General features: G+C 37.8%; 1 protein-coding gene across 3 annotated transcripts in view; it reads left to right on the top strand.

The window, feature by feature from the left end:
• Positions 1–25,529, top strand: part of WDFY4 (WDFY family member 4) — a 345,693-nt gene that overhangs the window by 195,404 nt on the left and 124,760 nt on the right. For all 3 annotated transcript variants that reach the window (XM_045842001.1, XM_045841998.1, XM_045841999.1), the window contains one exon: positions 23,453–23,530. In XM_045842001.1, the coding sequence (XP_045697957.1) occupies positions 23,453–23,530 (78 nt within the window). The remainder of the gene's footprint in view (positions 1–23,452; positions 23,531–25,529) is intronic.

Raw genomic sequence — 25,529 nt, 5'->3', positions numbered from 1 at the left:
AGGAAGTCAATTCCTGGGGAATTAAGATCATAAATGTGTGGTCTCTGAAGACTTAGTCAAGCATCTATATGGTCCCTGAGCTCTCTCCTGCACTTGAGGAACACTGCCCCACTGAATGCCTGCCAATCTCTCTCCAGCCTGGCTGTGACCCTGAGTGGCCACAGCCACCTGGCCCATGCCATGGGAGTATGATTGTCTTACTTATCTCCCTGGTTAGATTTTTAAGTTTCTGGAGGGCAAACTGTGTGCCCTGGTCATCTTCAAGGCCATAGGGCTAGCACAGGGCCTAGACTGGGACAGGTGCTAGAAATTTTTGGCTGAGAAAAGACTAAAGAAAGAAATCAGGCCTATTTTCACACAGTGGCCACATCTATGAGAGCTCAGCCTAAGGGACATGGGAGGGGTTGGTGTTGATTAGGTTGCCTGTGAGCCACATGAAACCCAACTATAGGAGCCTACTGGCAAGTCCTGGTGTACCCCCTGAGAGCGTAAAGGCAAGCAGGTGTGTTCAGTGTGCTGGAGGGCAGGATGTGGTCAGGGTGGCCCTCTGGACACTCCTGGTATGGACCCAGATTGCTATCCGCACTGTCCTGAGAGCTTGGACCAAGGTTTCTGCTCTGGGGATGGGTAGTGACAGGGTTGTCTTTGACAATATGGCCTTGGATATCTCCATATAGCCTAAAGGAGGAATCCTCCCCATAAACTCTAGTGCCCATTTGCTGTCTCTCTGAGATGTCAGCTGCAGAGCTGCCTCATTGCAGGCATTATCTGGAATAAAAGGAGCTATATTAGTTTGCTTGAGCTGCTATGACAAATCCAATAGCTAGGGGGATTCACCAACAGACATTTATTTTCCCAGTTCCAGAGGCTGGAAATCTGAGATCAAGGTGTTGGCAGGTTTGGTTTTTCTGGAGGCCTCTCTCCTTGGCTTATAGACAGCAATCTTCTTTTTGCAAGCATCCCTGTTTTCTCTTCCTTTTCTTATGAAGGTACCAACCAGACTGGATTAGGGCCCACTCTAAGAGTCTTATTTAATCAAATCACCTCTTTAAAAGCCCTATCTCCATGTGCCTCAGTCACATTCTGAGATATTAGAAGTTAAACTTCAACATGTACATTTTGGAGAACACAATTTAGCTTATAAAAACACCTCAAGTATCAATACATGTTTAGGGGGAGATGTTTCCATGGATTTCAAACCCTTGGGATAGATCCTTACATTTATCTCCCACACAGGCCCCTTCCATAATTCCTAAACTTCTGTCCCTGCCTGACGAGGTGTGTACAGCCATGAGCCTTACCTGTGAGGACAAGGCTGACAGGAACCCAGTGAGACTGGGCTGAGTTCAGAGAAGGGCAGCATGGCAACACTTCCCCTCTGTTAGAGCCTAATAGAGGCCCTTAAGCCCAATACAGAGGCACAGAGACAGGAATGAGTGAGGGAGGCTCTTTGAGAAGTCCCTATATCTGCAGTTCTGAAGTTTTTGTCCTTGGCTACACCAAAGTATTTTTTAAGTAATTTTTCTCCATGTACTCATGACAATTGAATTTAATAAAAACATCACAGTTCAAAACAGACAAATTAGAAACCACCGTTCATCTTAGAAATTAATCTATGAGTGAATTTAACAAGAGATGAATTGCACTGTGGTGATCTGGTCCCTCTTCACCCACTCCAAGCCCCAGTTGTTTGTCATTATTGCTGGAAATATGATTATTACTCTGGTATTGCTTGACATTTATTAAGAATCCAGGGGCTATGTCTCCACACAGACAAAAGTGCAATTATTGAGCACTTAGAGAAAAAATATTTCCTGACCTGAGTCATCCAAATAAATATCCCCAAAGACCCTTTGACCATGACCTGACCATGACTTGATTCAGAGCCCAGGCTGTTGTGTCACTTGGCACACATTGTATCTTCTTCATTTTGTGGGTGCACTTGTAGATACTGTATATATTTTTCCAACAAACAGGGAAAGCATTTCATTGTCTTCTCATTGTTCATCATCTAACTCAAACCAGGTTGCCACTAAGGACTTAGGTTCAAAGGCAGATATGTTTACAAAAGGCATAATAGAAAAACGGTGTAGGTAATCTATTTGGTGACTGTTTGCAACAAGGAAAATACTGAATTTCAGATAGGTCTAAATGTGGCAGTGGTAATGACATCCAGAACTTCCCCAGCTCCTGGTCCTCATCCTTTGCAGACCTGTAGTGTTGTCAACTGACCTTTTGGGGCTCATTAATCCTTACCATGTGAATCTTTCACTCTGGGCAGAGAAAGATCAGCTGCAGAGACCTTGGCTCAGAGGAGTGAGGAGGGTATATAAGTTTCATTTCAGTACCTCAAACTTTTATAGTTGCCTCCATTTTTCAGGCCCTTGGGGACAGAGATGGGTGGTATTCTCAAGGAGATTATGGTGGGGGGAGGCTGGTGGGGCACCCAGCTGCTGTAATGGAACATTTATGCTATATGGCAGGAACCCTGAGGAGGGGTGCTGGAGAGAGAAGGGCAGTAATAATAATCACTGGTTACACAATAACCACACTACTGGCACAGATATGACACCCTCTGTTGCTCAATGCCACCCAGCACTATGGCACAGTTATTAAACTACCTCATCCTCTCAGCCCCCTCCAGTGGAGGAGAAGTGACCAACAAGTGACCAGTGTGACTAATGAGAGTGATCAGTGAGAACAGAGACACATGGGACACACATCTCCTCCACATATGAAGTTTCACTCAAGCCTTGATGAATGAGAGGTCACTTGAGTTGAACTTGAATATGTCACTCGTTCCTTTGGCCAAAGAAAGTCAGATGTTAAAGAAATGTAGGTTTGTCACTAACATCACACAACATAGTTATTGCTTTTTATGGAATTATAAATGAATATTTAGAAATCTTAAATAATTATGAAAAATACTGCCCATAGTGAAGTTATGTTATATGGTGTTATATTTTAAAATATATTCATAAAATGGAAATCAAATTGTCAACAATGCTCTTAAAATTCCATTAAATTATTCATTAACAATGATCCATTTGTGGTTTTTGAACTCTGTACCAGTCTTCTGAACACCCACCAGGAAGCTTTTTCATCATTTGGAGGTCAGTTACTATTTCTTTGTTAAGTGTCTGATGAAGTGGTTGGCTTGTGCAATTTGGAACAAGATTTAACAAAATTTATTGGTCTTTAAATATGAGAATTTTACTCTATACAACGAATTGTATACACCCAAGAGAAATAGGAGACTATGTACAACTGAAACCAGTGACTCATCTTCCATTTCAGTCTCATGATGGGGCTTAGGTGGAGGGTTGTGAGGATTCTGTTGTATTTTTTCAATATGCTTTTATTTTGGAATAACTTTTATATACTTTTCATATTTATAAGGCCTGTCCAGAAAGTATAAAGCCATGTAATATGAAAAATAGAGACATTTATTGAAGAAGATACAAGATACAAGAAACATTGTACATAGGACAATAACACTTCAGTCCCTTTCAAAGCAGGCACCTTAGGACCTCACACAGTTCTCCCAGTTGCCATCAGCTGCCCCATTATATTTTCTTGCATCTAATTAAAAGTCTGAAATCTCTTCCCTTTCAAAGGTTGGGAAAAGCCAGGACTCATGGGGCACCAAATCTGGGCTGTAGGGGGACTGAGTCAACTGGGTGATTTGATGTTTTGTCAAAAAACTGCATGAGATGTGATGTATAAGCAGGTTCATTGTTGTGATGAAGCTGCAAGTCACCAGTTGCCCATAGCTGTGGCCTTCGAAATCATCTGAATAGTTTCCATGCAAGAACATTCAAGCTTAACGCAAAATGTAATATAGATTCATTGGTCTACTTGATCAATCATTTTGAATGTAACAGCCACAGAGTACACATGCTCACTTAATGGTGTCTACTGCTCCCACTGACTAGTACAGTGAAGTCATCATTGTTCAGCTATGCACATTCCAGTTCACCCTCCTTAGCTGCCAGGTTACATCATTCTTGAGCAAACCATTCTCATTATATTAGCAATGGCTGGACTTTTGCTGGACAAACTTCATATATTCACTATTGCCATATACTCCTCTCCCAATTTCCCATGTGATTGACATCTTACATTACCATGGGCATTTGTCAAAGCTGAGAAACTGATATTGACTGGTATATTACTAGGAACTAAACTCCAGACTTTATTTTCTTCACCAATTTTCTTACTAACCCAAGATCCAGTTCAAGGCACCATATTACATTTTAGTTATCGGATCTCCTTAGTCTCTTCTATTCTGTGACAATTTCTCAGACTTACCTTTAAAATTCTTTTTTAATCCTCACCCAAGGATATTTTTATTGATTTTTAGAGAGAGAGGGAGAGAAACATTGATGTGAGAGAGAAATATAAGTCAGTTGCTTCCCATATGTGCCCTGACCAGGAGTTGAACTCACAACCTTGGCATATGCCCTGAACTGGGATAGAACCCACAATGTTTTGATTTATGGGATGATACTCCAACCAACTGAGCAACCCAGCCAGGGCAGAGTTACCTTTTCATGACCTTGACAGTTTTGAGAAGTAGTGGTCAGATATTTTATAAAATATGCCTCAATTTTGGTTCATTTAATATTTTTCTCATATTTAGCCCAGAGTTGTGGATTTGCAGAACAAAAACCAAGAGGAGAAGTGCCCTTCTTGTCACATCAACTCAGGGCTACACAGGATCCATGTGACATCATCAGTAGTGATGTCAGCCTTCATCATATGGTCACATAGTGTCTGGCTGATTTTTCCGCTACATAGTTACTATTTTTCTCTTTCCATACATGATTCTTTGGGAGCAACTCATTAAGCCCAGACTACCCTTAAGTAATGTAAGTGATTAAGTTCTGCATCCTGGTAGGAAACATATGTATGTACATTATTTTGAGTTCTTCTGTAAGGAAAGTTTGTCTCTTTTCCCCCTACCAATTTATTTATTCAATATTACTTATACCAATAGGAACAAATCTGTATGTGTAATTCAGGCTATATTCCATTAAGCCTGTTATTTTTTTAACTTTTATTTTAGTGTTATTCAAATATAATTGTCTCCATTTCCCCCCACCAATCCCCTGAGGCATCCCCACTTCTCACCCTTCATCCTATTCCTCTTTGGTTTTGTCCAAGTGTCCTTCACAGATGTTCCTGAAAACCCTTCCCCTTTCCCCCACCTTTATCTTTTCCCACCTCCCCTCTGGTTACTGTCAGTTTGTTTTTAATTTCAATGTCTCTGGTTATATTTTGCTTTCTTATTTGTTTTGTTGATTAGGTTCCACGTAAAGGTGAAATAATATGGTATTTGCCTTTCAGCACCTGGCTTATTTCACTTCACATAATACTCTCCAGTTCCATTTATGCTGTTCCAAAGGGTAGGAGCTCCTTCTTTCTTTCTGCTGTGTAGTATTCCATTGTGTAAATGTACCATACTTTTTTGATCCATTCACTTACCGATGGGCATGTAGGTTGCTTCCAGCACTTGGCTATTGAAAATTGTGATGCTATAAACATTAGAGTGCCTAGGTTCTTTTGGATTGGTGTTTCAGAGGTCTTAGGGTATGATCCCAGCAGTAGAATTGCCATGTCAAAAGGCAGGTTCATTTTTAGTTTTCTGAGGAAATTCCATAATGTTTTCCACAGTGGCTGCACCAGTCTACATTCCCACCAACATTGCACTAGGGTTCTCTTTCCTCCACATCATCTCCAACACTTGTTTATTCATTTGTTTCTGATGCCCATTCTCACCAGTGTAAAGTGGTATTTCATTGTAGTTTTAATTTGCATCTCTCTGATAGCTAGTGATGCTGAGCATTTTTTCATATATCTTTGAGCCATTTGTATGTCCTCCTTGGAGAAGTGTCTGTTCAAATCTTTTGCCCATTTTTTAATTGGGCTGTCTTCCTAGAGTGGAGTCATGTGAGTTATTTATATATTTTGGAGATTAAACCCTTGTCTGAGGTAGCATTGTCAAATATGTTTTTCCATACAGTTGGTTCTCTTTTTATTTTAATACTGTTTTCTTTAGTTGTGCAGAAGCTTTTTACTTTGATGAGGTCCCATTTGTTTACTCTTTCCTTTATGTCCCTTGTTCTAGAGGACATATCAGTGAAAATATTACTGCATGGAATATCTAATATATTCCTACTTCTGTTCTCTTCTAGGACTCTCATGGTGTCATGACTTATACTTAAGCCTTTTCCCCACCTTGAATTTATTTTTGTGTATGGTGTAAGTTGGTGATCAACTTACATTTGATCAACTTACATTACAACTTACTTTTTGCATGTAGCTGTCCAGCTCTCCCAACACCATTTGTTGAGGCTATTTTTACTCCATTTTATGCTTCTGCCCCCTTTGTCAAATATTAATTGACCATAGAGACTTGAGTTTATTTCTGGGCTCTCTGGTCTGTTCCATTGGTCTATGTGTCTGTTCTTATGCCAGTACCAGGCTGTTTTGATTACAGTGGCCTTCTAATACAGTTTGATATCAGGTATTGTGATCCCTCCTACTCTGTTCTTTTTTCTCAAAATTGCTGCAGCTCTTCAGGTTCATTTATGGTTCCATATAAATTTCTGAAATGTTTGTTCTGTATCTGTGAAATATGTCATTGGTACCTTAATATGGATTTCATTGAATCTATAAATTGCTTTGGGTAGTATGGATATTTTGATGATGTTAATTCTTCTAATCCATGAACATGGTACATGTTTTCATTTATTTGTATCTTCTTTAATGTCTTTCTTCAGTGTTATCTAGTTTTCTGAGTACAGGTCTTTTACCTTCTTGGTTAGGTTTAACCATAGGTACTTTATTTTTCTTGTTGGTATTTCAAATGGGATTTTTTCCCCGATTTCTGTTTCTGATATTTCATTGTTTGTGTACAAAAATGCCTTTGATTTCTGAATACTGACTTATATCCCTCTGTTTTCCCAAATTCACTTATTAGGTCAAGTAGTTGTTTTAGTAGAGCCTATAGGATTTTCTGTACACTATCATATCATCTGCAAACCATGACAGTTTTGCCTCCTCCTTTCCAATTTGGATGCCTTTATTTCTTTTTCTTGTCTGATTGCTGTGGCTAGGACTTCCAATACTATGTTGAATAAAAGTGGGAAAGATTTTAGTTTTTGCTCATTGAGTATGGTATTGGCTGTAGGTTTCTCATATATGGCCTTTATTATGTTGAGCAATGCTCCCTCTATTCCCACTTTGCTGAGGTATTTTTTTTTATCCTAAATGGGTGCTGTACTTCATCAAATGCTTTTTCCACATCTATTGAAATGATCATGTGATTTTTGTCTTTGGTTTTGTTTATGTGGTGTATTACATTTATTGAATTGTAAATATTGTACTATGCTTACATCTCTGGGGTAAATCCCACTTTATCATGGTGTATGCTTTTTAATGTATTGCTGGATGCTGTTAGCCAATATTTTGTTGAAGATTTCAGCATCTATGTTCATCAGCGATATTTGCCTGTAGTTTTCTTTCTTTGTTGTGTCTTTATCTGTTTTGGTGATTAGGATGATGCTGGCTTCATAGAAAGAGTTTGTGAGTCTTCCTTCTTCTTGGATTTTTTGGAGTAGTCTGTGAGGGGTAGGGGTTAACTCTTCCTTAAATGTTTTGTAAAAATCCCCTGTGAAACCGTCTGGCCCAGGGCTTTTGTGTGCTGGTAGTTTTTTGATTGTGGCTTTCATTTTATTAACTGTTATGGATCTCTTCAAGCCTGTTATTTTTAAAGAAGATTTTATTTATTTATTTTTAGACAGGGAGGAAGGCAGGGAGGAAAAATGGGAGACAAACATCAATGTGCCCCTCCTGGGGACCTGGCCCACAACCCAGGCATGTTCCCCAACTGCTAATCCAAGTGGTGACTCTTTGGTTCTCAAGCTGGCACTCAATCCACTGAGCCATTCCAGCCAGGGACATTAAGCCTGTTATTTTGTTGTTGTTGTTGCTCAAATTGTTTCAGCATATTGCTCTAGTATTTAATTGATCTTAAACTTGTTTTCACTATACTGCTCTCGATCATTTTTGCACTGATCACAAATATAATTCCACATGAGTTTTATGTGGTTAAATGTTGTACTACAACTTTTCTTAACATTTTTTTATGTGTGTATCATTCAGGAAAACTTAGGTTATGTTGCAGTAACAAATACTCCCAAATATAATTGGCCTAAAATTAGCAAAGATTTATTTCTCACTGTGCTACAAGTGCATTGTGAGTTGGCAGGGAATCTGCTGGTGTCTTTTCCTCCTTCAGCAACACTAGCTCAGAGAGCAGCCTTGTCTAGGACATTGAGTATTGTGGAGACAGTTGAAAAAGTGCTTAGCATGTTGCTCATGAGCCCTTTAAGCTTCTGCACACTTCTCTTTGTCCTCACCTCACTCAGTGGTGGCAAGAAAATGACCAGTGCTATGTTCCTACAGGAGGAAAGAACTAGGACTATTTGGCAAACAGCATTAATACTAGCACACTGTATTTTATTTCCGTTTTTCTATGTAAATCTATACAGATATAATTATTTTATTGTTAGTATACATTTTCTAACCTAATTTAAAAAATCTTGAGACATCATAAACTTGGTCTCATATCCTTAAATTTTTTTTTCTTGACACCAAGGCTTTAGCAAACAGTTATGTAGGTTGTGTGCAAGGACATGTGGTCAGAATGAGAAAAGGAAATTTAAATCCAGCCTTTGCTCCACTAATCAAGTAATCTATTCAGGTCCAGGACTGTGTCTTCCCAAAGGTATGCAGAAGTATTTTATGGGCTAGTGATGGCCCTTTGTGATGACTCATGGTGACTGCATAATACTTTAAGATAAGTATGTGCTGATATTTAAATTGTTTCATTTTGTGCTACTATAAATAGGATGGTGAACAATGTTGTCCAGGGAATTTCTGTGCATATATTTTATGGTTTCCTTGGAATAAATTACTAGCAGTGAAATGGTGAGTTGAAAGATTAAAATGAGATGCAAAGGTGTCCGCACATGGTAGATAAAGTGCACACAAGACTTGGCATTTATCACTACTGAGTTTAATCCCAGACCTGGCATGTATAGTGTTTGACTGGAAAGATTTATAACTGTAATCTTGGCACCAAGTGTCTGAGCAGGATCTGAGGGGCTGCCTTCAGATGTTGGCCTTTCTCATTTCTGCAAGGCCACACAACTGTGAATACAAGACTAATGATGCTTTAAACAAACAAGTGTAATGATTGTCATCAGTAGACAGCAGACACTTCCTATGGGACAGCTTGGACAGGAGGGTCACCAGCAGCTGGTCTGCCCTAGGGGTGACCCTGGCAAAGGTAGGCACCATCAAGTTGGGGTCAGTTCACTTAACAATGACCCTCTGTGTGGGATTTGCCCCTTTCCCAGCTCTGATCTGTACCCTTTAGCCAAATCCTTCCTTAAGGAGACACTGGGAGAGAGCAGAGCACAGACCCTTTAATCCAGATCTGCTTTTCCTCTCAAATCTCCAAATGGCCTTCATAGGCCCTTTGTTCTACTTCAAAGGTTCTCAAACTCTTTAATGTACAGGCAGTTGCTAAACAAAGTCTATTTAGATCCAATAAGCCATGCAGAGCTCTGCTCTGAATTTGTCCCTAATCGATATGCCACATTCACTGATGCCCAGGCAGATGGGCCTGTGCCCTTGAGCTGACCCGAGTTGGCTTCCTCCTATCTCCACATCCTTAGTATGACAAGTTTCCAGGGCTTGGCAGGTCTCAAAGCCCAATAGGAGAGTAGTGTTTGCTTCACAATGAGGTGTACAAAGTGGAAATGCACAAAGGAGAGATGCACGTGGCAAAAGAGTCTGAGACCTCACTTCCTGGCACTACCACTTCCTGTATTCTTGGAGTCACTTATCCTCCCTTGTCCTTGGTTTTCTTTTCTGTAAAATGGGAATAATCAATAGAGATTTGTCAGGAGCCTAAATATTAAATGTGATTATGTACAAGGAAATTCTTTTGTTGACTCTAAAGTGCTTTGTTCATTATTAGTCAATTGGATGTAATATTGAGGGAACAGACCAAACAGATAACAGATAACAGATGTCTCTTGGTGCCAACACATAACAACTGTTTGGATGGTCAACACCCTTGGGTAATCCATCAATGTGCCCTTGGTCAGTTCCTTTTTCCATCTTCCTAATCCACCATTCGAACCTTCACCATTCTGTTTCATACCCCTGCTCTGCTCTCAGAGGAAGCAGACCAATATACCCCTACCAGGTGTGAACCACCTCACTTCCCATCATTTCACCTCTGCACCATCCTCAAGTACCCACCTTGAGCCTAAGAGAATGAGGAGCCTCTACCTTCTCCATTGCTCATAGGGTGCTGATCTCATTCTTATTTCTCTTACCCCATAGAACCTGTCCCAGCAGTATTGCTTTTTTTTTTTTAATTTGCTTTCAAACTTCTTACATCTACTGCCATGCTGCCCTCAGCCTACCCATATACCGGAGTCATATCCTTCCTCTTACATTATATGACCATGTCTGCATTGTTTTTTTCTCTTCTGCAGAGTCACGTTTATTGAATAAGTTGTCTATATTCACTGCTTCTATTTCCTTACCTCCAAATTTCCAGTTGACATCATTGCCATTGAATCATTCCTATGAAATAAGTCTTGCAGGAATCACCAAGGACTAATTGTATCAGACAAATCCAGTGGCCATGTTAAGGTCTCATCTTACAGGATTTTTCTGATGCATTTACTGTATTTAAAATAGTCCTTGGTTTCCATGACACCTTTTTCTGATTTTCCTTAAACTTCTATAACCTTCCTTCTCCAGGCCTAAATTTTTGTGTTCTCCAGGTTTCTGACCTTGTCTCAATATCCTCTTGGTACTTACTGTTCATAAGAGAGCTTAGCATTCCTCAGGGTTCATCCTATCACCTGATTGCTCATGACTCACAGCTTTATATTGGTATTGGACCTTCCACCTAAGTTGTATTGACCCTTCAAATTCAACAGGTCCTCATATCACTTAAACTTGTTTTTTGTCTTGCTTTTGTGATATGTCTTTTCTTTTTTTCAGTTTATCTAACTTAATTTACTCCATCAGGTAAACAAGAAATTTTGGTAATTCTTACCATCTCACACAATCACCATTTCCTACCAGTTTTACTTTTCATATAGTTCTTGAATTTGACTCTTCTAATTCCCTTGTTGAACTCTCATTTGACAGTCTTTATAGTGTCTACTTCCAGTCTTGCTTTATCAATTCCATCCTGCAAATTGCCACCAGAATGAGTTATCAATAATGCTAATGGGACCATGTCAGGCTTATATTTAAAACCTCTCATTTAAGAATCAGCTAAAGTGACATCTTTCTCAGGGAGACATCTCAGGACATGATCCACATCAAGGTCCCCTCTTCCACGTGTTGCATCCTGTGTCACCATATGCTGGGTCCTGTGGTTACTCTGTGCACAGTTCTGTCTCAGCATTGGCCATGTCAGCTCTTAACCATCTGTATCTTCCATTGGGCTTCATAAAATCAAACATGAGTTCATCTTTGCACACCAGTGCTAAAAAAATAATATGATGACAGTGAATGTTTGCTGAACTAACAACAGAGAGTAACTATGAAGCTAGAAATGGAGTATCTGAGCAAGAGAATCAAGAACCCTGGCTGTAGTTATTATAGACAGAGTATTTGAAAATTAAGGATGACTTATAACTGAACTCATATAGTATTTTCTATCCCCATTAATTTTGAAGTAACTATCAAGGCCAATTGTTTTCAACTGTTCTTACCCAGGACTTACACCAAAAGTGGTTGAAAAGTGGGTGAAATTTTCAGCTTATGAAGTATTCTGCTATCTCATCCTATCTTCATAACATCTCCTCAGAGTAGACAAAGGAGGTGCCATTAACCTCATGTTATAGATGGTAAATCAGATTTCAGAAATATTAGTTATTTGTCCATGAAATGTGGCCATTAAGGGCAAAGAACCAAGGTGTCTGAAGTTCTACTCTTTCTACCTACCACATTGTCATTCGACAACACTCAGAAGAACACAGAAGTCTGAATATCTTTTCCTATATCCTGCTGAGATCTGTCTGCCTGAAACTCCCTAGCCTGGTTTTACTTAACCCCCTGGGGTCATCCCTCTTTGGCTAGATGACATATTTGCTATTTCAGGGGAACTGCTTTGGGTCCAGGTTTCCCCCAAGGGTTCTGTTCCCCTGTTGCATGTCTTCAAAGCATCATATTAGAAAGAAGTCTTGGCTTTTGCCTTGGATATAAAATTAGCCAAATTTGTCAGCATTTCAAGTCACTTGACATGCTCATGATTGCTTTATTTATAAATGCATATAAACATGTGATGGAAATTTTAAAGAAAATTTTGTAAACAACAACAACAAGAAGGATAGAGAAGAAAAAGAAATAAAAATCACCCTATTCGCACTATTCCAAAAAAATTGTAGATCCACATTTTTGAACTTTTACTGTTATTTTTTATTTTGTTGAAGTATAACATAGATAGAAAAGTGTTCAAATAACAAATATACAGACTTAAGAATTTTAACTGCATAAGCATGTGACCACTATACAGATAAAAAATTACAACATTAATGGCACCCCAGAAGCAGCCCCCATTCCCTGCCACCATTCTAGTGGCTAGCTCCTCCTTCCCCCAAAGTAGCTATGCCCCTGACATTTAATCTCATACATTAATTTTCCACATTTTTACTTTTATATAAATGAAATAACATAGTATGTACTTTTCTGTCTGACTTATTTCACTCCAAACTAGTATGCAAAATTTATCCATGTAATTGCATAAAGTTCATTTATGTCCTAGTGGTAAAGCAACATTTTCATAGAATTGTCAAACTTTTTTGATCTTAGGATCCCATTACCCTCTTAAAAATTGCTGAGAACTCAGAAGAACTGTTGTCTAGGTAGACTGTATCTGTTGATCTTACCATATTAGAAATTAAAACAGAATTTTTATTTTTACTTTTTTCAGACCATGAATTTTCTTTATTTTTTATTGTATTTTTTCGATTACCATTTAGTCTCCTGTAATTAAAATAAAAATAAATAAATTATTAATTTAATGTCCTTAACAATGATCGGGCTATTCCAATGATCAATTTTATATTGGGTAAGTTGAGGTAGTTTGTGTTTTGTTAACAATTTGTCCATTTTTATCTAAATAAGGTGTCACATTTATGTATGTACAGTTGTTTGTACTGTTTCTTGTTATCTTTTTTGATGTCTGCCCCAGCAGTGAGAGTCTCTATCTCATTCTTGAATTTGGGAATTTGTGTCTTCTCTCCTTTTCTTTGACAGTGTTCCTACAGGTTTCTAAATTTTATCAATCTTTTCAAAGAACCAGCTTGTTTCAATGGTTTGCTTCATGTTCATCTGTTTTAAATTTCATTGATTTCTTCTCTTTGTAATTCACTTTCTTTTGCTTGCCTTGGGTTTATTTTTCTCTTTTTTTTCTAATTTCTTGAGTGGGAGTTTAGATTCTTGATTTGAGAGCTTTACTTTTTTCTTTTTCATTAGAGGCTCCAAGACACAAACATTTTAAAGTTACTTCATTTAAATTTTTAAAATTATAAAAAATTTTAATTTTTTAAAGGTAAAATTGTCTATAAGATGTACAGCTTGATATCTTTTCATGCCAGAGCCATTTTAATATAATTATATGTATCTTCCAAATCCAAGGAAAAAAGATTTCTGCATATATAACTTTTTCAGTTAACATCTGCAAGCATAAACAACAATGATCTCAGTTTATAAATTCATTAGGGTCAGAGAAATTGACCAACATCTTTTTTACTGCTAGGCTGACCAACAGTAAATTACAGATGAATTACTGTTCTTTTGTTTCTCTTCTCTTACTCTGCTTGTCCAGAGAAATTTTGTTGTCAAGGTTCAGTGCAGCTCACCTCCAGCCAAAGTTAATCCTTTTAGTTAAGTACTCAGTTGCTCTGAATTTTGCTTATAATTATAACCTGTTTAATCGCAGAGGAACCTCTGCAGTGGTGGAGTTCAAGGTTGCATGCAATAACAGGAGATCATAGTTTTGAGGTCTAGCACAGATTAAAAACCACAGATGTACCAGTTATACAAGACACAGCTCGATATTTTGATGCACATACACATTGTGAAATAATCACCACAGTCAAGCTAATGAACATATCCATTACCTCACATAGTTATCTTTTTTTTTTTTTGTAAGGGCATCACTTAAGATCTCCCTTCTTAGCAAATTTCAAGTATATATTATAATATATTTTAATTTCTATTTTGATTTCTTCTTTGACCCATGGGTTACTTAGACTATTATTACTTAATTTCTAAATATTTGGGGATTTTCTTTTTGATATTTACTTATAGCTTCATGCCACCATGTTCAGAAAAAATATAGTTTTAGTTATTTGCAATTATCTTAAACTCGCTTCATGTTTCATCATATGGTAAGTTTTAGTAGTGATTTCACTGTATATTCTGCAATTTTTCATTTTCTTCATTTTGTTTTAATTGATTAGGTCAAGTTTGATTATTATGCTCTTCAAATATTCTACATCTTTATCTTTCTTATCAGATTATTCTATTTAGTTACTGAGAAATGAATTACCATCTTCCTGTCTTATTATAAATTTGTTTCTCCATTTAGTGCTGTTACTTACATTGTTTTTATTGAAGCTAAGTCCTTAGATGTTTCACATTTAAAACTTATACTTTCTTGGTTGGTGTATTGACCCTTTTATCATTATGAAACATCCTTTTTCTTGTCTAGTAACAATTCTTGCATTATGACTACTTTATAAAATATTTGTATATTTTTACCAGATTTCTTTTGGATGGTGCTTATACAGTTCATCTTTTTTCAGCCTTGTACCTTCAACTTTCTATGTCCTTATTTTCGTCAAGTGTTTTTTAGATGTAGTATTTACTTAGGTTTTTGCTTTTTTAAAAAGAACTTACTTGCAGTTTTAATTTGGATTTTTTGTCATTTAATTACAGTTGTCCCCATTTTACCCCCATTACTCTCCTCCAACCTACCCACCCCCACATCCCATTCAATCCTCCCCCACCCCATGTCTTTGTCCATGGGTCCTTTATACATGTTCCTTGATGAGGTTTTTGCTTTTGATCCAGTGTTTCTATGTTTATCTTTTCTTTAGAGCATAGTCATTTACATTTAATGTAATTAATGATATATTTAGTTCAAATCCATCTTAATGTTTATTTTCCATTTGTAATATCTGTTGTTTGTTCCCTTTTTTCTCTTTCAACATATTATCAACTGCTTTAAATTATTTCACTTACTTCCATTATTAGCTGGATGTTACATATTCTTTTATTATGTTTTCAGTGGTTACTATAGAAATTACAACATACACATTTGCTTTATTAGTGTCTAGTGTAAAGTGTAAATTTTAAGTAACCCCTTTTAAAAAAACTTAAAGAAAGTTAGGATACTTTATTTCATTTACCCCATTCATCTTTTCTTTTTTCAAGTATTTTAATTCCTCATTTTTTCAAATTCCATAAGAATTTGTTGTTGTTATTATCATTTTCCAACAGCCAATATTCACTTACATATGCTAACATATTCATTATTTCCATAGCTTTTTATTCATTCCAAAATTTCCTGCTTCAGTATGGAATCATTTTCATTCTACCTAAAAAGCTCTTTAGTGTTTCAATTGGTGTAGTACTGTTGGTGATGCATTCTCTCAGTATTATTCAACTGAAATGTTTTAGTTTTCAAAGATTTTTAATGAATAGAGAATTAAAGTTTGACAGATATTTTCTGTCAGGACATGAACATGTTTCACTGTCTTCTGGATTGTACATTCTCATTGTTCATTTTAAAAAGATAATATGACTTTTTTCCTCTGTGTTTTTCAATATTTTAAAACATTTTTGCAGTTTTACTATGATGGGCTTATATGTGGTTTTTAAAATATTTATTTACTTTTAGGTTTGTAGGATTTGTCAAATCTGTGGCTATGGCCTTTCATCTATTTCAGAAAATTCTCATTAACTTTTCATATAGTTGTTTATTGTTTTTGATGCTGTCTTTCCCTCCTACGCTTTAGAGACTCCATTCCACATAAGCTAGATGCTTTCTCCAAATTACACATGTATCTGACTATCTCTATCTTTTTAATATTTCCCATACATTTATCTCATCATATTTTAAAAGGACATTTTTTCAAGTTTATTGATCCCCTATTCTGTTAAACTCACCTATAGAGTTTCTTATTTCATTTAATCCATTTTACAAATTTATAATTTTTATTTGATTATTTTTTAAAATTTTTAAATTTTATTTTAATCATTGTTCAAGTACAGTTTTCTGTCCTTTACTCCCATCCCAGCCCACCCACCCATCCCTCCCCACCTCTCTCCCATTTTCACATCCCCCTAGTTTTTGTCTGTGTGTCCTTTACACTTGTTCCTGTATACCCTTCCACTTTTCCCCTGAAATTCCCATGAAATTCCCTCCACTGCCCCCTCTGGTCACTGTCAGCCTGTTCTCTATTTCAGTGTCTTAGGTTATATTTTGCTTTTTGGGTTTTTTGGTTGTTGTTGTTTAGGTTCTTGTTAAAGGTGAGATCATATGGTATTTGTCTTTCACTGCCTGGCTTACTTCACTTAGCATACTGCTTTCCAGTTTCATCCATGCCATTGCAAAGGGTAGGAGCTCCTTCTTTCTTTCTGCTGCATAGAATTCCATTGTGTAAATGGACCATAGTTTTTTGATCCATTCATTTACTGTTGGGCACCTAGGTTGCTTCCAACACTTGGCTATTATAAATTGTACTGCTATGAACACTGGGGTGCATAGGTTCTTTTGGATTGGTGTTTCAGGGTTTGTAGGATATAATCCCAGCAGTGGAATTGCTGGGTCCAAGGCAGTTCCATTTTTAGTTTTCTGAGAAAATTCCATACTGTTTTCCATAATGATTGTACAAATCTGCAATCCCACCAACAGTACACTAGGGTCCCCTTTTCTCCACAACCTCTCCAATACTTGTTGTTTATTGCTTTGTTTATGATGGTCATTCTGACGGGTGTGAAGTGACATCTCATTGTGGTTTTCATTTGCCTCTCTCTGATAGCTAGCGATATTGAAAATCTTTTCATGTGTCTCTGGATCCTCTGTGTGCCCTCCTTGGGAAACTGTCTCTTCAAGTCCTTTGCCCATTTTTAAATTGGGTTGCTTTTGTTCTTAGAGTGGAGTCATGTGAGTTATTTATATATTTTGGAGATTAAACCCTTGTCTGAGGTATCATTGGCAAATATGTTTTCCCATACGCTTGGTTCTCTTTTTACTTTAATACTGTTTTCTTTAGCCATGCAGAAGCTTTTTATTTTGATGAGATCCCATTTGTTTATTCTTTCCTTTATGTCCCTTGTTCTAAGGGACATATCAGTAAAAATGTTGCTGGCCTTTATTATGTTGAGGAATACTCCCTCTATTCCCACTTTGCTGAGTATTTTTATCAAAATGGGTGCTGTACCTTATCAAATGCTTTTTGGGCATCTATTGATATGATCATGTGATTTTTGTCTTTGCTTTTGTTTATGTTATGTATTACATTTACTGATTTGCAAATATTGTATGATCCTTGCATCCTTGGGATGAATCCCACTTGGTCATGGTGTATGATCTTTGTAATTTATTGTTGGATGCGGTTTGCCCACATTTTGTTGAGGATTTTAGTGTCTATGTTCATCAGTGATATTGGCCTGAAGTTTTTTTTTCTTTGTTGTGTCTTTATCTGGTTTTGGGATTAGGATGATACTGGCTTCATAAAAAGAGTTTGGACAATTTGGATTCCATTATTTTGCATTTTTTGGAATAGTGTGTGAAGGATACAGGTTAGCTGTTCCTTAAATGCTTCATAGAATTCTCCCATGAAACCATCTGGTCCAGGGCTTTTGTGTGTTGGGAGGTTTTTTTAGCACTACTTCAGTTTCATCTGCTATTATTGGTCTCTCCAGGCTTTCTGCTTGTTCTTCATTCAGTTTTGGAAGACTCTATTTTTCTAGAAATTTGTCCACTTCACCTAGGTTTTCAAGTTTCTTGGCATACAGTTCTTCATACTAATTTCTTACAGTTCTTTCTATTTCTGCAGTATCAGTTGTAATCTCTCCTCTTTCATTTCTGATTGTGTTTATTTGGGTATTCTCTCTTTTTTTCTTGATGAGCCTATTTAGAGGCTTGTCAATTTTGTTTATCTTTTCAAAGAACCAGCTCCTGGATTCATTGATTGTTAGAATTGTACTTTTAGTCTCTATGTCATTTAATTCTGCTTTAATCTTGGTTATTTCCTTCCTTCTACTTGCTCTAGGCTGTCTTTGTTGTTGTTCCTTGAGTTCTTGTAGGCGTAGGGTTAAGTTGTTTGTTTGAAATGTTTCTATCTTTTTTAGGTAGGTCTATATCACTATGAACTTCCCTTTCAGGACTGCCTTGGCTGTGTCCCGTAAAGTTTGGATTATTGTGAGTTCATTTTCATTTGTTTCCAGAAACTTTTTTATTTCTTCCCTAATTTCAGTCTTGACTCATTCATTGTTTAATAGCATGCTATTTAATCTCTATGAGTTAGAGTGTTTGGGTTTTTTTTTTTCCCCTTGTGGTTGGTTTCTAGTTTCAGTCCCTTGTGGTCAGTGAAGATGCTTGATATGATTTCAATTCTTTTGAAATTGTTGAAGCTTGTTTTGTGTCCTATCATGTGGTCTATCTTTGAAAATTTTCCATGTACATTTGAAAAGAATGTGTATTTAGCTTCTTTGGGTGGATGGCTATATATATCAGTTAAGTCCATTTCCTCTAGGGCAGTATTCAATGCCACAATATCTTTGTTGATATTTTGTTTGGAGAACCTGTTCATTTTTGACAGTAGGGTGTTAAAATACCCTATCATAATTGTGTTGCTGTCTATATCTTTGTTGAAGTCTTCTATGATTTTCTTTATGTATTTGGGTGTTCCTATGTTGGGTGCATGTATAGTTACAAAGTTTATGTCTTCTTGGTGGATTCTTCCCTTGAGTATTATGAAGTAACCTTCTGGGTCTCTTTTTATGGCCCTTTTTTTGAAGTCTATTTTGTCTGACATGAGTATTGCTACCCCAGCTTTTTTTTTTTTTTTTTAACTGTCTCTTTGCTTGGAAATTTTGTTTCCAGGCCTTCACTTTCAGTCTGTGTAGGTCTTTTATTCTGAAGTCAGTCTCTTGTAGGCAGCATACATGTAGGTCATGCTTTCTTATCTATTCAGCTATTCTATGTCTTTTGATTAGAACATTTAATCCATTTACATTTAAGGTTATTATTGATAGGACTTATTCATTGCCATTTTTGTACCTGTGTCCCCCGCCCCCTTTTCCTTCCTTTTCTTAAAGCAGTCCCTTTAGCATCTCTTACAGAGATGGTTTGGTGAAGGTGTATTCTTTTAGACTTCTTTTGTCTGGGAAGCTCCTTATTTGGCCTTCTATTTTGATTGAGAGCCTTGCTGGGTAAAGTGGCCTTGGTTGCAGGCCTCTGGTTCTCATTACTCAGAATATTTCTTGCAATTCTCTTCTGGCTTGGAGAATTTTCATTGAGAAGTCAGCTACTAGCCTTATTGGGGCTCCCTTTATGTTACTTCTGGTTTCTCCCTTGCTGCCTTCAAGATTCTCTCTTTGTCTTGAAATTTTGCCATTTTAATTATGATGTGTCTTGATGTGGGCCTTTGGGTTCCTTTTGATTGGGACTCTCTGTGTTTCCTGGATTTGTGTGACTTTTTCTCTCATCAAATTAGGGAAGTTTTCCATCATTACTTTCTCAAACAGGTTTTCTACCCCATGCTCTTCTTCTTCTCCTTCTGGTATCCCTCTTATATGGATATTATTATGTTTCATATTATTGTGCATTTCTCTTAATCCCTCTTTATTCTTTCTGTGCCTGTTTTTCCTTTCTTACTCCTTATGGGTATTTTTGTCTACCTTGTCCTCCAGCTCACTGATCCAATCTTCTGCTTCATCAGTCCTTGTTTTATTCCTTCTACTGTGTTCTTCAGTTCAGAAATTGTATTCTTTATTTGCTCTTGGCCCTTGTTGAGAGTTTCTATTTCCTTTTTCATGTTAATATAGTTTGCAGTGAATTCATTGTAGTTTCCCTGTAGTTTCTGGTAGCTCATTGTGAGCTCATTGAGCTTCCTGATAGTCATTGTTAATATGTAGTTTCCTCTTGCAATAATCATTGCTTTGAACTCAATATCTGCTAGTTGAGTTGCCTCTATTTCATTTATCATTCTTTCTGAGGCTTCCTCATTTCCCTTCATTTGAAGATTTTTTCTTTGCCTTCCTAATGTTTGTGAGACTCTTCCTGTTAACCTCTGCTTCTTAAATTGATCTGTTCTGGCTCCCTGGATTTATGGTGTGAAGTTCTGTGGTAGAATAGCTGTGAGATTCAGTGGTGCAGTCTCCTTCAGGTATCCTGGTGTTCACAGCTTCTACCTACTCTTTTTTATGATCAGTTTGAGGATAAGGCAAAATGGTTTAAGATAGAAAGAGGGTATTCTATGATATTTACAGTAGCAGCTGGTAGAGAAGAGATAGGAGATCCTTTGGCTATGTATAGTGTTAACTGTGATCTTCCACCCAACTAGCCACTTTGTAGAAACGATGGAAAGAACATAAGACTCTTGTTGGGGAGGGAAGGATTGTGAGTTGGATCTAGAAAGCAGTGAGGTTGTGGGAGGTCAGATTGTGGTGTAAGTGGTGTAAGGTGAGAGTAAAGGATAGTAAATAGGTATAGTGTGTCAGAGAATAGAGTTAACCACTATAGTAATATATTTCAGTAAACCGTGAAGTGGGCTAAGATCTGGGTGTGTGGAGGGGTGTTGTGTAGTATTTACAATTGTACAGAATAGCTATTATTTACAGTGATATTAGAGCAACAATCATATGATATAATCTATGAGATCTAGATAACAAGAATAGGAAGTATAGAACCTTGAGTAGTGTTCTAATGGAACACAAATGAAGTGAAGGACAGTAAATTAGCAATACACTATGAAAGAGATAACAGGGGAAACCTGTCAAACAATATAATATAACCAGCCAAGCAAAGAAGACTATAGAGAAAGAAGAGAAATACAAAAATACTATTAAAATAAAAGATGTAAGAATAATGAAAAAATAATAATACACATATGCAATAATGTGCAGGTTCTCTGTAATAGCAAAGTGAAATTTGTCTCACTGTCTCAGCTGTTGGGATGCCCCCTCTTTGGGTCCAACTCTGGTCTTTTCACAGGTCTTGTTTTTTTTGTTGTTTTTTGGTCTCACTTGTGGGTATTTAAAAAGAAAAAGGAAAAAAAAAGAAAAAAGCAGAATAAGGAAGAAAGAAGACATAAAATTGGAAAGAAAGGAAGAAGGAATAAAACTAGAAAGAAGGAAAGAGAATCAAAAAGAATTGAGAGATATAAAAATAATAAAAATGAAAAAATAAAAAATTACTTTAAAAAATCAAACAAACAAACAAAACCCTGTGGTTGGTTTCAAACTGGCCAACCTGGTTTTTCTGGTCTTGCTGGCTGCAGTAGGCTCAGGGGCATTGGTTTCGCTTTCCTCCCTTCCTGTTCAGCCCTCAGTAGCTCATTCTTCCCAAAGCCAGTCTGGTACCTCTCCTCAGGGCCCTGGGTGTGGGATCTGGGCCTTCCTAAGTACACTTCCCCCAGGTTCATGGATGTGGGCTCCAGGGCTCCTGAGGAGCATGCACTTCCCTTGGGTTTATGGCTTTGTGCTCCAGGTCTTCCACAAAGCACACTCTCCCTGGGTTGTGGACATGTGCATGTGGCCCGGCCACCCCTGGTCGCATGGGCTGGGGTGCGCACTTTTCCCAGGACTATGTGTGGGTGCTCACAGCCCCTGTGTGTTTTCCACTCAGTCCTCACTCCCCTCTCTGCACCTGCAAGCAACCAGGACTCCCCCTGTGCTGCTCAATCCTTGTTTGGCTGGGGAGGGAGAAGTTGACCCAACTCTCTCCCAAGAGCCCTGTGGGAGACCCAGAGAATGCAGGGCCTGGGGCTGGTCCCTGTGCTATCCCTGGGTCCTTATTGTCCTGAAGTGCTCTCCTTACCATTTGGTTTTTCAATGTCCGCTACAATTTTTGATCTCCTATTTTCATATATGCTATGGTACTATTGGCTGTTTGCTCTGTTCCTCTGTAGATTGGCGAGGTTTTTCTCCCATGTGTAGAAGAAAGTGGAATCTGCTCACTCCTACCACATGGCCATCTTCCCTCTTTTATTTGGTTATTTTTCACAGATTGCATGTCTCTTGAAAAATTCTTCATATTGCATTTTGCACTATATTACTTGCATTATTTTAAGGTTGAGGTCTGATAACTCTAGTGTCTGTTTACATGTGGGCATAATTTTATTGTTTATTTTTCTATTGGTCATTTTTATGGGCCTATCTAGCAATTTCTAGTTGACTGCTGAATCTCTTGTATAAAAATTGTCTATTAGAAGTTCAGATGATGTGACCTTTATCAAAAGAGAGCTTCCTTTGTCTTCTGGAATATATTTGCAGTAGGGGTGATCCCCATAATATACTCAGAGGTTGAGGTCTTAGAAATTGGGTTTCATTGTTGTAAGGACTGGTCTGTTTCTGCTCTTCCCTGATCCCTGTGGTGCTGCCCTTCAGAGATCCCACCTTAAAACCCAATTCCTGCTAGTTTCTACAAACTGAGACTGCTGGAAGCTTTACTTATTTTCTTAGCCTCTCAGCCCCACACTGCTCATGAATTAGCAACTCCTTTAAAGGGGAACATCAGTGTAGAAAGCTGGGCTTATTTTTCTTTATTGTCTTATTTTGGGCTCTTATTCCGTTATGTTCTGGGTGCCCTGGTGAGTCTGAACTCCAATTTTTGTCTCCTTAGCCACCTGAGACTTTCAAAAACTCTGTTAAGCTCCCCTGCTTCCTAGCCACCACTTGCTGTTTAGCTTGTCAGCCTCTTGTGTTATTTTCAAAAATGTAAATATCTCAAGGGAAAATTTAAAAAAGCACAAATATTAGGCATTGAGAACATCTCAGAAAGGTTTTTTTTCTCTCTCCAATATCTTGGCTCCTTAAATCTTGGCTCTCTTGGTAGCTCTCTACTGTCTTAAAGCAGTTAATTCAAATATAATTTTCTAGTTTTTGTTGGAAGGAAGATTTATCACTATGAGCTGGAAGTGGAAGTACCACATAAACATGTATGTATGTTTATGAGTGTATCAGCATAGGAGAAGTCTTTATTCATGAGGTTGTGATTAGTTTAACTAACAAATTCTGTGTTATTTCCTTTGGTAATTGGTCAGAGTAGAGAAGGTCTTATCTAAAACTAACTATCATTAATCTGTGACTTGCCTTTGTTTTCTAGGATTTTGTGTCATGTATTGAAAACTACAGAAGAAGAGGACAAGAGCTCTATGCATATTTATACAAAGATCATATACAGGTAAAAAAACAAAACAGGTCCTTTCTCTATATAATAGGCTGAAAGCTTCCCTGAATCTGAAATAGAGAATCAGCAGGGCCTTTGGTTTAAGTTCTAAACTGCTTAACTCAATCATCAAGTCAGTCCAGCTTGCATGAACTGTGGAAGGGGTTTGAATCCATATTGTCAGCAACTGAGGAGACAGGTAATGTGTCTATCCACTCATCCACTCAGAGTGTCTCAGACCACGTTGCTAGGAACTAGGGCTACATTTGTAAACATAGACATGGGCCTAACTCCCAGATAGCTTTACTAAAAAGGAGAAATATACATTAAATAACTACAGAAATAAATAGATCATTATAACTTGTGATGTATAATAGAAACAGAAAGTACAGGTACAATGAGAGATCACAACAGGGGAAAGAATTTAATTTGGGTGGGTCAGAAGCTCCCTCAAAGGAGGTAATCTGTAAGTTGAGATCTGAAGGAGAAATATTGGCTAAAGTGTTTCAGAAGAAGTTATTTTGGTTAAGGGGAGGGCATGCTTGAAGGTCCTGAGTCAGGAAAAAGCTGGGTGTCATCAATTAACTGGAAAGAAGAAAAGTGACTGACTGACCCGAGCTGGGCAGGGTAAGGATGAGGCAGGTGGGAGCAGCCAGTGCTTGTCACCCACCACATTAGGAATTCTGCTTTTTTTTTTTAAGTGCAGTGGGTTGCCACTGATGAGGGCAGGTTTAGATATTTAAAACACCTGTCTAGGCATGATATTTCTGCAATCTAGATAAAAAGCACTGGCTGTTAAGCCAGTGAGACTGCTGTTTAATCTTGGGCCTGCTTTTACATAAGCCCGCAGTCTGAGCCTCGGGCTCCTGATCTTTCAGATGGGCTGACACTTCCTGTAAAGGCTAAAGAACAACTATAAAGCAACTAGATGGTGGCTGGCAGGATATGTCCCATATATGGTGATGGAATGGCTAAGAAGTTATTTTTATTTGGTTTTGTTGTTAAACTTTTAAAAAATGATTAATAATAGAGCACAACACATAGAATTACAACCTTACTACTTATATTATTTACTTTATAATTTCTCTGTTCCAAAGCTTGTGCTAGGTCTAAGAATGACAAAGATTATAATGTCAATGCTCTATATTGAGGGTTCATAAAACTTAATAAGCAGACAAAGTAAAGAAATAACCACAAACAGGGTGATAAGGCCAATACTAGGATGTTCTGTTCTTAGAAGAGAAACATTGGGGTATGAGGAGACATTTGGGGTATCGGGTTGAGGGTCAAGGAATGGTGAAACAGTGGTGCCCAAGGTCAGGGGAAACAAAATAGGCCATGATCAATTTAAGCCAATTGACATGGTCTGATTCCCTCCACATAAGCTCCTTGGGAGTCCACCACATGCCCTGAGAATAGGGGTTTAAGAGATGTGCTGCCTGCACTGCAGGAACACAGTCTGGCAGCACAGCCCCCAGGCTGTCTTACGAGTTTGCAGGTTATCAGACATGTCAGAGGTGGGAGAGCAGTTTTGGGGTGTCAAGTGCATGTGGGAAGGGCAGACCGCAGCAGAATCTCCAAGCCAAGAAAGAAAAGATCCAGCTTTCCAGAAGGTGGCCTTGCTCATTTTTATCAGCAGGCCTGACTGGGGTTTGGAGAGTTGAGAAAGATGCACAGAGTTTCACTGTTGAGTGAGGTATACTCAAGAAAGTCAACATTCTGAGGCTAATCCATAAAAATACTTTCCAAGTGTTTAAATATTTCAGACAGATTGTTACCATGTTTAAAGGAACACAGAAACAATCATTGTCTGCCAGAGAGAACCAGGTCTGGAGCACTCATCCAAATTTTTTTAAGGGGAAATATTTTCCTAATGCAGAGCTCACTCTACTTCCAGCAAAGTCAATTCCAAATTCTAGAAAGAAATCAGGCTTGTCAAGCTTACCATGTTCTTCAAGTACTGCTTCTTGCCAGTGCAAGAAGGTCCTTCCAAGGACCTTCGTGAGGTCCTTCC

This window comes from Phyllostomus hastatus, unplaced genomic scaffold (genome assembly GCF_019186645.2).
Source record: "Phyllostomus hastatus isolate PE091 unplaced genomic scaffold, TTU_PhHast_1.1 phas_contig_38, whole genome shotgun sequence".
NCBI lineage: Eukaryota > Metazoa > Chordata > Mammalia > Chiroptera > Phyllostomidae > Phyllostomus > Phyllostomus hastatus.
This window is presented reverse-complemented; position numbering and strand designations above follow the sequence as displayed.